Below are 18,361 nucleotides of genomic sequence, written 5' to 3'. Positions count from 1 at the left end.
CTATTACGCAACTAGTAATCGTCTGGAGCTGTGTATATTAGTTTCGGTAGCAGTAGGAGCTTCCGTTGCGAGTTCCACGGATAATTCCACGCAGACATCCGAGGGAATCGTGGATTCTCGCGTAACTCGAGTGCAATGCAAACAATGCAAGTTTGAGTACGACTGACCGATGAATGGTGTATTCAATTCTAGTTTCGCGGATGTTCGAATAAATTTGATTTGTTAGTTCGTAACACGTGATAGTTTAATGTCGTCAGTCTCGAAAATTCTGTCAGCTGGTCAACGAATCGGCCATCGTTCATCTTGAACAACGAAGAGATTAGACAATGGACGATCCAGTTGTCATTCACAAGTACAACGACGAATACAGTGATATTTCTGGTTTTAGTACGCGTACTATCACATTAAGAAACGTTTACGCGTCTTAAACTATTCTACGGTCCGATATCGTCGTTGCATTAAATCCTATCCCAATTACTCGTCGAACCATGCGTAATCTTTTTCCATTACTTTCAGCGGGAATAAAAAGGAAACTCGCGAAGTCAACGAAGTGCTAGAAAAAAAAGATAATAGGACCAACAAATATGGTTAGCAGGAAGCTCTTAAAATATTCATAATTGCTTATATAATCGCGAGGAATCCGCGACAAACGTTACGTTAATGCTAACCGTTCGGAGGATTTATTAATTATTCATAAGCCAATTCGTCAGAAACATTTCATTAGTCGTTGCCAAGGTATAGCGGCGATAATCATTGAATCAGCGTGGCGGAGAGAGAGAGAATATTTGACTTTCCATCGAATCGATAGATTACAATTCAGCCAGAAATGAATGTATCATGCGAGGGAACGGTACGCGGAAATGCAATAAATTCAACAATAAACTGTATTGCCACGTTGGGATGCGGCTATTCAGCCGACATATTGACACTCGTTCGCTCTATCGTCGAATACGCGCAATTTATTGCTCATTAATCACGACAGTCCAATTTGCGTTGCCGATCGAATGTACGATAGGGTGGTTTCTTTAATGGAATCGAGCGGACCCGACGCGGGAATAATTGTAGCCCTATAATTTTGGAATTATATCGGGTTTCCGTGCTGATTAAAACTAGTAAAGCATCGGGTAATGCGTTCGCGTGCGCGGTACCGCTGCTTTGGATAGTTACGAGTACAACTTGAAATTAAAATTTCAGTTCGCTTGAGGCCTACGTTAATCTCATCGACGGTGTATACACGTTCATCACCGGAGGAAGTCGCGTGTGCTGCGAACTCGTTCGTTCAATTTGATTCATTCCATTCGTTACCGTTCATTTAATAACGAGTATCGCAATTTATCCTATGTCCTCAGGGAATATAACTCAGGGAAACGAATGTATGTCCAAATGGTCTCTAAATCGGTACGAGGAAACCTATAAAGACAGGTGACCGAGCATCTATCGAGTGGTCCTGCCATTGATTAGAAATGTTTGCAACAGGAAGCCTCGATTTCTCGCCTGGGCAAACATTTTGCAACTCATTTTTGCGAAGCTTTTACGCCATACCGCGACATCGACTCCAGCCCGTGTCTGGCAGTGACGAAAACTGGAGTCATAACGTCGCCATTAAAAAAACAATCATTCGCGGGAGCAGCTACTAGGCGGTTTTGTCTCTCGCTCTATCGTGATCACCGACGTGGTGTGACAAGCAAATTAATGCTTTAACGAGACCGTTCTTTTGCGAGCCAGATCGTTCCTATAAAATGAGATTTTCGCTGATCGTGCAAACAGTCCATCGACGGTCCTCCGAGGGAACAAATATGGCGCTTGTAGAGGTAAAATCGTGAACCATTAAAATCATTTAATCGCGATTACTTCAGACTTGAAGACGACGCGAATACAGAGTTGAAATCGAATCCGAATCGATCGTTCCAATTTCTAGGACTAGGACCAGCTTTCCTAAAACACATTACGAGCTTCGCGGCAAAGTATTACGAAGTCGTGATCGTAAAGTAAGGGCGCGGCGTGTTTCAGAGATCTTTATGCGAGTGGCAAAAGCGTCTTCGCGAGTTCGTTCTCGTCAGAGCCCTTATTCCCAGCGAAAAATAACGATCCACCCTTCGCAACCCTCTGGCAAACAGTCTCGTGTGATTCGAATGAATTTCGTAGGAATAATACGGCTACATAGGTCACATTTCGTTACCTGCTTTCTATTTCCAGAGACTGATCCTTGTTGCATTGCTTTCGATCGTGGTCACTGATGCTTATCCAAAAGCACTTGGAGGTACGACTGTGAAAAATGAGCAATCGAATCAGCGATGAGCAACATTTAAAAATTTGAAGTAAATTAAAGGACTCTAAGGACCGAGATGTGTTTTTCTGTTTGTCTTTCTAAATTTTTAACCAAACAATAATTTTGCCTATCGTTGACTCTAGTCTAGTTGTTTCGACGTTCAAACGTTTAAAAATTCGATTTCAGGTGGACACGCGCATTCCTTTCACCATTTCACCGGACCAGTAGAAGGTCATCACGAAGAGGTCAGCTGGAAGGACAAGCACGGCCACGTTCACCACGATTACAAGGCTCACCCCAAGTACAAGTACTCCTACGGCGTGGATGATAAACACACGAAGGACTATCATGGACAGCATGAGCATCGCGACGGTACGCATACAACTTTCCTAGCATTGATTAAGCACCGGGAAGAAAGTGCACCGAAACTCAATCTGGAGCTCTTAATTGGAATCTCGAACTAATTGGACGGTCGACCTTGGTCTTAATTAGAACTAGAAGCAGATTTGCCTGTCGACGAGTTTCCGACACGCTGGCTCTGCTATTTTTTCCAACGCGTGTCGCAGAGACGTCGAAACAGTAAAGCTGATGACTTGGAGAGACATTAATCTTCAATTTGTTTTGCACAGGTAAAGAAGTCGAGGGAGAGTACCATCTTCACGAACCAGGCGGCAACATAAGAGTAGTGAAGTATCATTCGGATCCTCATGGCGGGTTCTTCGCCGAGGTCCACAACCATGGAGGAAACGATCACTCTGGTGGCACTTACGGTGGTCACAAACACTAATAAAGGATACAACAAACACTAATTTAGCAGCAACTCTTCTTTGTTTTTGTTGTTATATTTGTTATTTCCCACTGGTCTTTCACGTCGAGCTTGTTACTTCGTGGAATGTTGAGCATAAAATAAATGAAAGGAGAAATGATACATCAGTCCCTGGTTACTGGCATTCATTTGTTTAAACCTCCGAATTAATCGTGTAATTAGCTTAAAGAGATTTAAAGGGACGACGACTTAATATGGCAAGTATTAACTCCATTGAGTCATCGAATTAACAAAGTAATCATGCTACGCTCGCCGACAGATCTTGAAACCGATTAAGGAGGACGAAAAATTTCGTTCAAGGGTATATCGATCGCCGGAACCAATGGAATTCCACGTTCGAAGTGGTTGTAACCGCGTTGCAGGGGTAGCACGGTTGCAAGAACAGGGATCGAGCCAGGGCTGTAAAGAGATCGCCACCCCAGTTTCGTTACTGACCCACCCCTGCCAATTCCGCTACCAATTTCCATCACCAGTAATTGCATTGCGCATACGCTCCGACAATTTCTACTAAGTTTGCGCACCGGATGATATTGAGTAGACACGGCTCGCCGTTGAAGCACAGACGCTAACTTCCCTGGGAGCTCATGGCTTCCTTTGAAGACTGGGCCGACGAAGATACACCAACGGTATCCTCCTCTTGGAGAACGAGTAATTGAATCGAACTATGCGTGGCGTTTAAATACTTTTTTTCCGCGTGGAGGTATTCCATGCGAATGAATCAGTGAAAATCGCTTTAAAGATGCTGGAAATCCAAATGCCAGGATAATATTAAAAATACCGTTGTAAATAGCGTCTTAATAAAATAGCTGCACAGATACAGTTGAACTCGAACATTAATTAATTCGTAAATGCATAAATCATCAGAAAATGGTTCCTTTTTTCGAAGCTAAAATGAAATTTATGCAATAGTGAATTCGAATGGAAGACTTCAGCGTGAAATTCCAGTCTGAGCAGAAGAACGCAGCCGTCACCAGATACGAATAGAATTACAAACTAATTACGTGCGGCTGTCGCTTCTGAAGCGAGAGGACGGAAAGGTGTAGCAACGTCGAATACAAACGACAGCGTCTGTTGCCCCCCAAAAATGTCACTTATTCGTCGGTGTTTACTGGATGTACGTAATTCTTGCATTTCTACAACGGTGCCTTGCGACAACTTCTGCTGCTGTACTTCTGATACGTCGTTCTCGCATCGACGGTTCTCGCGACAACCCAGATGCGACTCTAAGCTTGTTAAAATAATTAGTACCCAAAACAGATGGCCGTTCCCCACGTAGCCTCTGTAAATCTTTACGACAGGGATTGCCATAAAACTAATGAACCTAGAAGGGACTTTCACGAGTCCCCTTATTCGTTGATTTTCTAATTTATCGTCCATCCAGTAGCATAGAAAAAATATTTTCTCGATCCTGAAGATAATTTCACCAGGATCAAAATCGTTATAACGTTGCACGATTTCTGTTCACAATTTCCGTTGTTCTCGCACGTCGACAAAAGGGGGGGAAATTACCCCGAAAATATTCGTTCAGTTATTTCGCCGAATTAATCAACGAATGACGTCCCGTACGTACACGAGGAGAACAATCGCGAATGCTTATGATTGTCAGCGTATTTGCAGGGACCTAATTGCGAAGTAAATATTTCAATAAATGACCGAACAGTGGGAACGTTCCACGAAACTCGAAATGCATCGCAACGTCGAACCACTCGCTGTGCGCCCACGCACAAATGACGCATATCCGCTCAGCATACGAATGCGCGCCGCATCGCGCAGCAGGATCGATACAGTCGTTTGCCGAAGTAAACGGATGGATTACGAGTCGTGAAATAACCTTTCCTCCCCCAGAGAGGGAGAGAGAGGGAGGAGTACGCCCGAGAAAGTCGAGAGAGTCCCAGCACGGGTCAAACCTGGACTTCTCATTGGTTACCCCGAGGGATAGGATGTCTCGTCTCCCTTGCCGCGCCCCAGGGCTCGTTCGAAACGAATGCACTTATTTAATTAAGTACATTACACGGTCCCTAGTTATTTTAATAACGTTATAGTATTCCCTCGTCGAGATTAAGCTAATTATAATTTCCCAGGACTTCACGATGAACGAACGTTTTTCGAATATTCCGTGATGCGTTCTCCGTTTCGCTTCCGTGGACAATCTCATGCAGACGTTACACTCTGCCGTCGAGGTTGTAGCTTCAGAGTCACCGAAACGAAATGTATGTTACCTCTGACAACAAAATGTATCCTAAACTTGGAATCCTTTGCAACTTTGTCTCGCTAAGCACCTCGAGAGCGTTCAGCTCAACTTCTTAAGGAATGTCTCTTAGAAGATTGATAGACTTATGGACATGGCCTCTCGGAGATCGAGAGAAACCACTTACCTGTCATCCTGAGCTGCTCGAGAGTGTTCAACCCATATTCTTAAGATGTGTCTCTTGAAAGATTGATAGACTTATGAATAGAGCCTCTCATAGATCAAGAGACTTTCTTACCTTTTAACAAGGTACAGTTTTATAGATGTACTAAGTGGATTCACCGTTCAGGACTTATATTTGCAAGTAAGGTATTATCGCAATCGAACAGTTTTAAACGAAATACGGAATCTTGACAAAGATACCAAGAAAAATTTCCACGAACAAACTGCCGTTTCCCTTCGACTATTCCAGTCCTGATTAAACGTTGACTTAAAGTTACACCTGGTAAAACGTCAGCGCCTGGTTCCAGCTACTTAAGGGACCCGCTCGAACAGCGTAGGTACTTCGGAAACCCTTGCGGAAGTTCGAAGCCCTTAAAAGTCTCTTTGAAAATGTTGTCCGCGCCGAGCACGAGAACTCGATTCCGCCTGTGACGGCATAAATAGTACAAGTTACGCACGGCTGCCGTGTTTATTCTTTCCAATGAGAAAAAAAAAATTCCACGGAAATTCCGTCTGTGGTTGCGCAACACGAGGTACATAAAAATGCCAATAACCATCGACAAACTCGAATGAGAAACAGATTTCCCTGGACTGGCATACGGACCTGCAAACAAGGCGTACATTTAATTCTGAATGAAACGAATATAACGGAGCCTATCAAAAGCAGATCGGGCACACGGGGAATGCCTTTGTGGTTGATTTACCAACGGTGCATCACCATTGTGTACATATTTCGTTAGGATCGCTTTTTGCATCGGGACAGAACAAATAGCGGGTGTAGAAAAACATTTCCGCGTCGAGATCAATAGAGCGGAATCGATGGTCGTTTCAGTGAAACGCCAACCTATGTGCGTGGAAGGTCTGTCGTTATGTTAAGATCTGCCAAAGAAACGTCCGTACTTTATGCAAAGCGTACCGATTGGCACATGGCGGCCCTTTTTTCGCCACCGCGACGTTAAGTAACAGCGTCGATGCGAAATTCCGTCTACCAAAAACAACGAATGTTCGCAGGTATATAAACGCCTACGATCGTATGTCCAACTATCACTCGATCACGATCCCGTGGACACTGGCATTATGGTAATGAAGGTAGGCACCGACCACTTTGTACAGACCAAATGATTTATACTGGACTGATCTTATTTTTTCCACGCAATATCAACAAAATCGAGCTTTCGTATAATTAATAACATACCATTTCGTTTACAGGTCGTTTTAGTTTCCTTGGTCGCCTTCGCGGCAGTGCAGAGCGGGTCGGCAGGACACGCTCACAGCTTCGCCCATTTCCATGGTCCCGTGGAAGGGCCACACCACGAAGTCTCCTGGCACGGACATCATGGACATCACGTTGACTACGTGGCTCACCCCAAGTACGACTTCTCCTACGGAGTCGAGGATCATCACACCGGCGACTACCACGGTCAGAAGGAGCACAGGGATGGTAAGTCGTGGACGAATAAAGAACGAAACTTTATCGGTTTTCCCTCGAAACGTAAATTTCCCTCGATGGTCGAGTTACTTATTTTCCGTAATAAGGGTGCACCGCTTATCGTCCACCTGCGGAACCTTGCAGCGGAAGAAAGTAAATTACAAATGCAAATAAATTCCGCTCAACAGGTCGATACATTACGTTTCTCTCGCGCTGACAAGATCGTGCGCGTGCTTTATACGGAGTATCTCGGTAATTGCAGCTCCACCGAGGAAGGTGATTCTTTATGCAAAAAGAAAATGAGAAAAGTTTCAGTTTTACGACCGTTTATTAACTTCTCGGAACATCAAACAATTTCCTTATAAGAGTAATAAAATAAAAATATGTATTTAAGGTTGAACTTTTCGTTCGTGCGTCGCCTCATTCGAAGCGTCGTATGCTTTTTCAATATTACATAGTCTTCGATTGAATTCCATGGATATGTTCTAGATGCTATTCTCTCGGAAGATGTAAATAAGATTCAATTTTTCTCGATCAGGCAAGAACGTGGTCGGTGAATACTCCCTCAAAGAACCAGGTGGCAACGTCAGGGTGGTTAAATACCATGCCGACCCCCATGGAGGATTTTTCGCTCACGTACACAATTCCAACGGTAACAATCACGAGGGTGGTACATACGGTGGGCACGGAGGACACGGATATGGACACTACTAACGACGACAGGCGACGATTCCCATAGGAAATTGGATTACGTCCTCTGAATTAGTCAGAAGCGTTTCCAATGGCTTTGTTATATTAATTACTTAATATGCAACGGTTTGTTTGGACCAAAGAATAATGAAACAGCAGTTAACGCTGAATATCGTTATTCCTGGATCGTATTTGTTGATACTGTTATTGTTCTAACTGTATAATATAACTGTACGCTACTAAGCTTCCGTCAATGCTTCACTCCTCCCCTTCGTCGTCGTCGACGCGTTTCTCCAACGACGGTTTTTACGATCCAAGAAATTTCCAGCTGAATCTGAACAACCGAATCTACAGGTACGTCGCGGTTCGCCCGTGGAAATATGATGGCCGTAACAATCACGGTATCGCCGTAGTAAAGTTATCTCTGCAGAGAAATACGGGATCCGCGATATTTTTATCGATTCCCCACACAAACGAGAAGCCACGTAACTTCCCTATAAAGCGTCTAAAACGCGCTGCGTTCCCCAGCGATGGCGAAGTATAGTTGTTATCGTGGGTGACTGGAATTCTTGACTATCGCTTTGGCTGGTATGCTTTTTCATAAGTATTTCTAATATTGCCTCGTTGATACCGAAACATTCTATCGCGTAAAATCAACCTGTTTCTCAATCATTCCTTGTACAAACTGCGCAATGAACAGCTCAATTATTATCTCCGTGGCATCAGTGCTAGCTTCTATTTCGCAGCCAATGAATTTCATAAAGTCGTTCGACTTTCTCGAAACCAAAATATGAACTCGACAGATATTACCATCGATAATGTTAGGAGTACCGATATTACAACCACCCTTCGGCATAGTTCGCTGGTTTGTTCGACTCTCGTGCAGCCGCGGAGACGCGGCAAACTTGCGAGCAGTTACGAGCCAACTTCCGGCGTTTAGTTTCCCTCTACGCTCCGTCAAAGTGATAAATGAAGTCGCACGAGCCTTTTCTCCTAAACAAACATACGATTTCGAGACCTCTGTTCGGCGTGATGGAAATTTAGCCCGGAGGTTCTTGAGTACTTCCGCATTTTTATTTCGAAAATGAAAGTGATAGACCTACAAAAATTCGTTAAAATCAAAGAAGATCGATTGAGAACCCTTGTTCTCGTGGTGGTTATCGAAACTACTCCTCCTCTCTTAGGGCTCCGTTTCTCCCCCGTTCAGGGTGAGTTGGAGGTGTCGAAGGGTAACCGGAAGGCACTGACACCACCGTGAACAGCGATGACAGAGGCAACACCCATCCGAGCGTGGCCGCGATCAGACAGAGGGTGAGAAGTTGTCGGAAACAGGCGGCGGCAATAATGCGCGATGGACGCGATAGGGTGCGATCGATTTTCTCGATCCCGAGAGAATGGAGTCTTTATTATTCTGGCGCGAAGGCGGCGGTCCGAGGGTAGCTTCGTTATTCGTTTCGGGCAGTGGTCGCCCGAATCTGCTGGCAGCCCCAACCCCTCCGAGATCCAGCTCTTTTATATCAGTCTTACTTCTACTTCCTTTCACTTCTACAGCCTTCTTGCCTGTCGGTAAAAATCCAATTCGTTCTGGTGCGTTGCATGAGAAAATAAGAGAAGGAAATCCACAATTCTCGAAGCCAAGCACAACTGCTGTAAGGTTGGGAGTTAATACGGAGTTCGATGTGGTCGTTCTATTCAGCGACAAATTCAACATTGCTTCGACGTTCGGTCCCGGTTCGATCCTCGACCCTTTAATTCTTCAGGATCACTTTATCGCGTCTTGGTTAATTCAGCGTTCCATTTCACTTAACTTGGAAGCGAAGGTGGATCGACTGACCCACGGGGATTATTAAAGCTTCGAGGGTTTCGAACGGTTGGCGAGTATTAATGGAATTTATAATATGTAGTTCTTTTGTGTTCGACCACTGTTAGAAGCTTATATGTTTTCCTTCGACTTGAGATTTTTAAAAGGAGAATCCGTTTTCTTCCTCAATGCAGCCTGCAATAATTTAAATTTAAATTCTTAGGCACTAGGAAAAGAATAAAGTATAATAAACAAGTCTTATTTACGTGGTATAAACAAATTGGACACCAGAAATTTTATTTAGGAACTAAAATCCATCACAGGATTGAATGCATTTTTATTAAGCGGATTGAATTTCCTCCTTCATTCTATACGTGTTCAGTGTTAAAGTAAGTATGGAAGAGCCGTTATAAAGAAATAAATCGAATGTCAGAAAGCAAACGGTAACGTCTATTGGATTGCGAAACCGAGAAATTGGAAGTTCCCTTTCTCACGTTTAAATCGCTGCACCATTTTTCTATCAACTGGTTTGATTGACGTACGAAATTAATAAAATACGTAGGTCGGCCACTAGAGGGGAATCGCCCAGCGTGCAGTCAATCGTGGGTCGATTGTCGAAACGCACCATTTCTTGTTGCGATACAGTGTCATTTACAGCTCATACATTCTTGTTGGAAATTTGAAGGAAGCAAACATTACCCCGATCCTTTGGCGATAGTGTAAGATGAACAGTTTAGTACGAGTAAAGAAACATGACAGTGGAGAATAAGCACGGAGTATCGTGTAAACATTGGACACGAAAACACGCACCATGGAACGCCATGGAACCCCATGAAAATGCATGGAACGAGGATTGGAGCTATAACGGTGAGTACATTTTCGAAATAACGTATCGTCTATCAATTTTTTGAGTCAAAGAATAATTCTAAAGAAACATGGGAAATTCGTTGGCCCTCTTTTGAACAGGAAATTCGGGATAAGTTAGTTCGAAACTCCTATCCGATCATGTGGTCTCAGGAAACAAAGCGTTTCCGCGAAGTAAAGAAAGTGGCTTCCTCGCCTCGGAGACTCTCGGGTCGAGCTCCTCGCGCCATGTAAACATATTTACATAGAACTCGTGGGAAGCTTCGACCCCAGACTCGATGACGCGCCATACTTGCAATTAGAAAGTTCGTTCGCTTAGACTTCCGACACGAGAGGGGTGGTTTAAGTTCACCTTGCGCTCTTCCATCCCAATCAACGTCGAAATGATTCAATAAACTGTTCGAGAAACCACCGAAGCGTCCACCGCACGATTTCGCCAACGATTATTATTTCAGAGAAGTTTGATTGCACGCGATCGACCCCACCGCCAATTTTGCTCGTAATTTTATCCTCCAGAAAATACATATTTAGACTGTACGAATGGTAACGTAATAGTTAATACACGGTTGCTTTGGTGCCGCGTTTCAACGGAAATTAGTTGCCTTTTATAAACATTTTACTTTCAACTCGTGGAACTATATAAATGCGAATTCATATCAGAAACTCGGTGTAGAATTGAAATCCTAGCGACGCCGCTTCTCGGTTTTTATAAAGTTCTTTCATTCAGTGATTCGCGCACAATGGGGCGTCATAATCGACATGACTGAGGGTAACGAGAAGAACCGAGCTTATCGCCTGTTGCCAGCCTAACTCGTCCTCATTTAACTTTCGCAATACTCGTCGTCTCGCCGACTGGAAGTGTGTCTCGCGAACTCTCCAATCGTCCGTGAACTTTTCGCAAACCGTAACTGATTTCCACTGAAATTACTCTTAATATTACCGCTCGTCTCGGAATCTGAATATCTCTAAAGATTCGTACTCGAGGCTTTATTACCCACTATTATACTTTAACCGTCTTTGGTGGAACTAGCAGCGTTTAAGCCTTCGACTTCGTCGTGGCTCCAACTGTTCTATCCGTTGGTACAGCAATTGCAAAAGGTCTTAATCTAAATAGAAAAAGATACAAAAATGTTCGTCTGCTCTCCGTCGAGTAAATTTAATCTGTAACCAGTCGATTGAACACCGAAAATATTTGTAAATTCCGGAGTTTAGTCGCTGCTGGGTAGAACGCTATCCAATTATATAAATGAAGCCAGCTTCGAGGACGGGTTCCAATTTTTTGCTCCTCAAGTTTCCCTGCTGGAGGGATAAAAATTTCAAGGTATGCCGGGCTTAGAATGTTCTCCACGTTTCGGTTTCAAGTCGATACCTTTCTTCCTCCCCTCCGAAATCCGTTTCACTATTTTATTGTCTCTTCCACTGTCTCTTTACCAGGACCTGCTTCGAAAGTTTTACCATACGAGTTTCCGCTTCGTCTCGCAAGAATCGGCAATTCTTCTCTTTCAAAGAAGCAACAGAAGATAGAAGAAACTGTCACAGGCGATTTTTCGTTGGCGGGATAAACTGGCCGGATCTCGAGACACGCGAAACGGTTCTGTATCGCGGTCGAGGAAACAGAATTCGTCAATACGGGGTTCATCGAGCCGTGCACGCTCCGATCTCGATCGTTCCCTCGATACGATCTCGTTTCTCTATTGCGATGGTAACTGTTCACCGCTTTCTCCTAGATTGATCGATCGTTTCAGAGGACCTTGACGTTCGCTCTAATAATCGCCGTAAATTCGTTTCACTGCTGTCGATATATAACGTCTCAAAAACTATGGACGTTCCATCGAAGAGTTGCATTACGCACAGCTGGATGCTTCGAAAGAGAGCTTGGTGAATTTTTTTTCGGATGCACTATTCATTTATACAAAAATGGAGATAACGAAATTCAAAGTCTATTCGTTGAAGTCGTAAATAAGATTGTGTAAAATTGTGTAAAGAAACTGAATAGTTTCTTTAGAGATGGAAGAACGTTCGCGTATTATGGGCCACGCAAAACGAGGCCAGTTAAATCAACAGAAGTGGTTACCCCGAGGAGGAGGTAAGAAGACGACGAAGAGAACGAAACAGAAGAAGAATTCCTTTTCCCTTGACACCAGCGAGGTGCTTGGCAGCCTGCTGCTGGTCGGTAAATTCTTGAGTAACGATAATTCCGCGATACCTTACTCGCCGTTCGTCTACAACCGGTTCTCTTCGTCGCTGGATAACGTTAGAGCTTTGGTCCCGTGCCAAGATACATCTGCCAGCACTCACCGATCTACGTACACCTAGTGTATATATCTAGGCTCTCGTCGTCACCCTCGCCAAGCGTACCCACCCCCGAAATCGAAACCATCTCCGTCGTTCGTCACCTCGATTCGCTCATCTTCTTTGTGCTCTGTTCCTTTTCGTCGTCGAAATTTTATTCGAACCGAGTTATCATGAATCATGAATTTTATACATCAAATTCGAATTCTCACGAAGAAACAATTGCGTATCTTTCATTCTCGATTCGAAATTTGTATTCAGATAAGGATTTTGCCCATCTCCGCCTGTCGCGTGGAGAAATCGATTGTCCATCCATACGAGCTTCATTTCCACCGAGGTGGACGCCCATACACTGTGACGCGAGCAAAAGAACGGGTTATTTATGACCGACATGCGGACGCGCATCGCTGAAATTAAATTCTGACGCTTCTCTCAATGGACGTTTTCCAAACGGCACGTGTCATCGAGTTACCGTTGTTATAAAAGAAGGGCCGGAGTTGTTTTTCTAAGATTCACGTTGAAATTCTATTCCTGCTATTCCATCGAAATCCTTTTACGTGGAAACACGCCACTATATACGATTTCTCGCGAACCATTCGATCAAGAATAGAAATTCAACCGTTTTGACGGGGGATCTCGAAGTCGTCGTCAAGCGAATATAACGGGCAATAAATTAGTGAAAGCTCGACGTATTTTTAGTTCTGCCATCGTTCTTAGGCGATTAAAGAAGCTTCTCGTGTTAAGCTGGGCTTAGCGATGCATTCATTGTACAGTCGGAAGGTTCGTGCCCGTTTCGTTTCTTTCTACTGTCGTTAGGTTTAACACCGGTATCCGATTATCCCCGTTTCAGAGGGTCTCTTCTCATAATTGAAATATTGTTCCGTAACTTAAGTCAGGATCAACCGATTGTAATCCTATCTTCGTGGAAGCCTCGCGGGTTCCTTTGCGGGTGGTCGATACACACACGGTTTTCCATGGCGTTTCTGAATTTACGCTCTACGTTAGCGCAACGAATACGTTAGATCAATCTAGAGAAAATATTCTAACGGAATATTTAATAGGATAGTTCTTATTTGATAAAAAGTGGTTTTCAAATGACGTCAAATACGGTGTGATATGTGGTATGGATACCCTTCCTCCAAAGGGGAAAAAATGTAGAACAGAGTTGATTAAAACGAAAAAATTGAAAACAACGAGAGTTCGATCGATGTCATCAGATCGATCGCGTTGATTTGCAACGGGAATTCAATACTGCGAGACGCCGTGCTTCACAGTATGATTAACGCGATGAAAACGCCGCTTTTTACCGACTCTACGAACCGAATGAACGAAGTTCGTGAATGCGTTCGTGCCTTTTTATCCTTCGTCCGCTCGAGCCCCTCTTTTTAGCCCGCTCTCTCGCCTGTTCGCTCCCGGTTTCTCGTTCTCTTTCCATCCCTCGCTCCAGATGCCAGGCCAGAAGGAAAAGAGGCGAGCGGAAAAGCGAAAAGTGAATACTGGGAAAATGTGATTCGTGAAGTACGGCCGTGGCTGCGGGGCTTTGCATTACCATTTTGGCCAACGGCCAACCCCCTAGCCCCCGAGCCTCTGAGGAATCCCCGATAGAAGATAAGGCCTCGCCTCCTCTTCGCTCGCGGTTGGATTCAGTCGGCACACCCGCTAGATAAACACACTCGTGGGAGGGTAACCGACTCTTGTCGACTGGTCGAGGCCTCCGGGACGATTCCTGGATTTCCGCAGATTTACAGACCGGAATTCCTTATCGTAATCAACTCCTTGCGCGTAGCAACCACCCTTCGGATCCCTGTCTTGGAAAGATTCGAAGATTTCGGGGAGGAAAATGTTCGCCGAATCCCTCGTAGCTTTCCTACGTTCGTTAGCCAATTAGGTTAAATCAAGCATTCCATCGAACTGATTGAAATCCATTAAAGTTACGTATAGATTCTTACATTGCGTTAGCGACAGAAGATCGCGTCGATCCTCTAAAAGTATTTTTCAATTGTCGATATCTTAGAATATATAACTTTTTTCCAAGATCATTACGGTCCGCTTTGTCACGCGGGATTCGCTTCGTCTTCGTCGTCCACTTCGTAGATGAAGGATCTCAGGGTTTTCCATTTTTCTTCTTGTCTGGAAACGCCATGACTAACGACCACGTGGACACCGGCGACGTTCAAAGATCGTGGATGAAAATGACGAGGGTCGTGGAAGATATCGTGTGTCGCGGGTAATGTACCTGACCCTCGAAGATGGTCGACTGTTTTAACGCTACATACACAGAATAAACATGCGCAAATGGAAAACCATTAATCGTGATTCTTGTATATGCGGGTTCGAAGGATATTCAGAGGTATTCTCGGTTTAAGGTTTCTTTATGTTCACGTCAGAAAATTCCGACGCGATGGAACTTTATGACTTTCACGTAGAATCTAGCGCGTCTCGCAAACGGACAAATTGGAGCATTCTTCCTTCGGTAGGCAAACAACCTCTCGTTTTTATGATTCGCGTATACCTCGATAACAATCTTTCCCTTCCAATTTCGTTTCCGTTTATCCTCGAATACACGTGACGCTTAAAGAAACGCCGAAAGCGTCTTCGCAACCTCGTGGTTTGGAAAACGGATCTTTGTACTCCGACCACGATCGCGGTGGTCCTTTCCTACGTGTCTATCAAATTCTCTCGACTAGTAAACTTTGTGTACGGACTCTACCCCGGTCGCAGGAATGAGTTTACACTGAGTTTGCTCGAAAAGAGATAGTTTACGTATCGGAAGCGTATCTTCCGTGGCTGGTTCTTCCCTTTGGAAACTTTTCTCGCCGCGAGAATCTATATGTATAGACGCCGTGGCGTTTCGAATTCTCAAAATATTCGCTTCGCTGGTAATCACGTGTTTGCCTTTCCGTTGAAGGGAAATTCGGACCCGCCTCACGGATTCCAAGTAGTGTTTTTAATTGGGCCGCGGCGGGCATTCGCAAATTGTCGTCGCCGAGCTAATATTTGTACGAGGTTCGTCCTTTTTTCGCGAAACGCTCTGGCGAACATCTGCGTCAACGTCACTCGTATTTTTACGACGATGGATAATTTTTAATTTGCAAAACTCTCGTGTGTTTAGATTATTAATTAAATTTTCTGTGTCACAATGAAACGTCTCCTTGAAATAGGTATTTGATAACGAAAACATCCTGAGAGGTGTATCGCGCAAATCCTCCCCTTCGTTCGAACGTACTTTGTAAAACTCGGGAACGCGGTTTCTGCGTTTCAAGTTGTTTCCACGACTTCCGGTTCCTTTTCTACTCGAGACGTGTACCGTCGAACAACGACGACGAGCCAAAGTATCGACGAGCTTGGTGGAGTTATTGTCATCGCGTTTCGTTCGTCTCCGTTGTACGATTTCGACGATCGATCCACGAGGGATTCGAAAAGGGAGGTTTCGTCTCTCTGTGGTTTCCCCGCTGGAGAAACGAATAAACCCACGAAAAGCCTTTCATACCCTTTAAAGAAAGCTGGCACCGGTTGGGCTTTGAAATGGACCTTGGCAGCCGAATTACCAGCGTCACAATGCAAACGCGGATCCGTACGTGGAAAGCTTCTTTATCAGAGACTATGCAGAGAACGTCCCACCGCATTAAGCCAGATTTCCGCGTATTATCGTCTATTCGCTCGCTTCTGCTTTTTGTCCAAGTCGCGGAGTCACTCTTTAGATGCAAGATACAAGAATTGCGTTCGTTATTACGAACAGCGCGTCCTTAGAACTGAAAGTCACTTCGGGGGACGAATTCAACGCCAGGAAAATCTATAAGGAATTCGTAAGAACGGTTTTCGTAGAGATTCGCGATTGCTTGTATTTTTGTCAACTCGATAGGAGTTGTATGGGTTCTTATACGCGAGAGTACGCTCCTGTTTCTGATCGATGCTCGACTTTCCCTCGAGGGAGTGTCACCGTCGTTCCGGGATCGTTCATGGCTCGTGTGAAATTTAAATACGATTCGAACCCAACGTCAAATTATTTCCCTCCTGGTTCGCTTCATCCTTCGCAAACATTGCCGCCTCGAGGTGTCACGAATCTTTGAATTATCGGAGACGGAACGGTTTCCGATCCGACGAAATGTTCTTGGATACTGAGTGATTGATGCCACGACGGTATGGCGTTATATTAAAATATAGCCTCGACGATGCACAGTAAGACAGGATCTTTATTCTGCGCCGTGGTAGTTTCTATTAAGAACAGAACTATTCACGGTTTTCTCAAAAACAAAGCTTATCGCGCGCAGTAGGCGGTGTTTGTTCCCAAGCATCGCGTAAATTGAACGTCAAACATGTACGTGGATCCTTCGCTTTTATTCTAGCACCCTGCAAAAATTCCGCGAGATAGCGGAAACACAGGGAGCAACGGTGGCTTTGCCAATCTTTTCTCGGTCGATCTCACCGAGAACGAAACTCGACCTGTCTTGTTCAGAGGTAAGATAATTACAGTTTGTTTTCATGTTTCGTATGAAATTCAAGAAAACCACTCCGGAGAAAGGATCATAACGTAATTCGTGAAATTGACAATGTTGTATGCCTTTGAACTGAAAAAAATGTCCAGCATCGCTTGATTTTGAGTTTCTCGGTGGATATCTGAAGATAAGTCCTTGCGACATCGGGACGCTCGTACGGCATTGTTGTCGCAAGAATAACGAGGTCTCTTGCGAAGCGTCTTGTTGTTCGTCGCATGCGAACTTGATGCCTGTATAACGAGACGCGTTCGTTGCTTTTGGTACGTAAGATTGAGTTTTCTCAGGGAGAACATGGAGGAAATCGCGAGCAGACTATTAAGAACATGTAAAGTGTGCGCCGTCTACGTTGACAGCAACGACGAAGCTCTTGAATATTCTACGCGCAATTGACGGAATAAATATTTTATTTTTCTGATCGCAGCCGTTTCAGTCGCGAGTTGTTTGCACGTGCGCCAAGTTAATTCGTTCCTCTCACAAGAATTGATTCGTTTTTAATAGAATGTGTTGAAAAGTCGGCGTGCTTCGCCACGGTAACCAGAGAAATTATTTTTTGATTCAATTCCCAACAGATTGATTTTCTAGCCAGTCCAGTCTAGCCGTTTCGGATTCGGAATTGATTCTAGTATCGATTTTTTTTTTTTACAAAAGTCTAGCATACCTAGCGGACACACGCCAACCGTCGCTCTCCGGGTTGTTCTCTGGTGTGGCGAGAAAAATTTCCATATCATGCAAATCCGTGCACGGGCCGTGACACCTCCCACCGAAGGTACCCGCGTGACGACACCTGTTCTCTGCTGGAAAAACTGACCGGAAAAAAGGCGGACTTTCGGACGAGCGCCGATAGAAGCGGAACGCTCCGCGTTGCCGACACGCAATTCCACGGAACAACAACACGGTGGGTCTATTCGTCGGGTCCCGATAGCCGGAAACGAGATGCGGAAAGCGATATGCGTGTCGATCATTTCTAGCGGGAGCCATCGAAACGATGTATTGTACGTGTCACGGTGCATTGTGCAAGGAATTGCAATCTGTTCCCATTGAAAATCGCAAAATTAACCATGTGGCCCGCTCCGATGATATTTCGCGCGTTTTTCGACCTATGGCTTCCAATCGCGAACCAAAGCACGGTTCATGTTAACGTGGAGTAATCTGTAGAGAAAGTAGGCTTTGGAGAGCAACTTAAAAGTTTTGGTAGAAGTTTAGAAGCTTAGATTTTGCTGTCCTATGCATTGTGCATTTTTTAATTCCAACACGGAAACCCCGAGAAACCCCGATGGCGACTTC

The 18,361-nt window shown here is 44.5% G+C and overlaps 1 protein-coding gene across 1 annotated transcript; it reads left to right on the top strand.

The window, feature by feature from the left end:
* Positions 1–1,350: 1,350 nt before the first annotated feature.
* Positions 1,351–7,776, top strand: LOC128886241 (histidine-rich glycoprotein-like). The gene is made up of 6 exons (XM_054140941.1): positions 1,351–1,811; positions 2,197–2,260; positions 2,456–2,641; positions 2,899–3,053; positions 6,715–6,946; positions 7,473–7,776. Exons 1-6 carry the CDS (start codon positions 1,740–1,742, stop codon positions 7,646–7,648), a joined length of 885 nt encoding a protein of 294 aa, XP_053996916.1. The 5' UTR covers positions 1,351–1,739; the 3' UTR covers positions 7,649–7,776.
* The last annotated feature ends 10,585 nt before the right edge of the window (positions 7,777–18,361 follow it).

This window comes from Hylaeus anthracinus, unplaced genomic scaffold, assembly GCF_026225885.1.
Source record: "Hylaeus anthracinus isolate JK02 unplaced genomic scaffold, UHH_iyHylAnth1.0_haploid 11982, whole genome shotgun sequence".
In the NCBI taxonomy this organism is placed as follows: domain Eukaryota; kingdom Metazoa; phylum Arthropoda; class Insecta; order Hymenoptera; family Colletidae; genus Hylaeus; species Hylaeus anthracinus.
The sequence above is the reverse complement of the archived record's forward strand: the minus strand, read 5'-3'. Positions and strand labels throughout refer to the sequence as shown.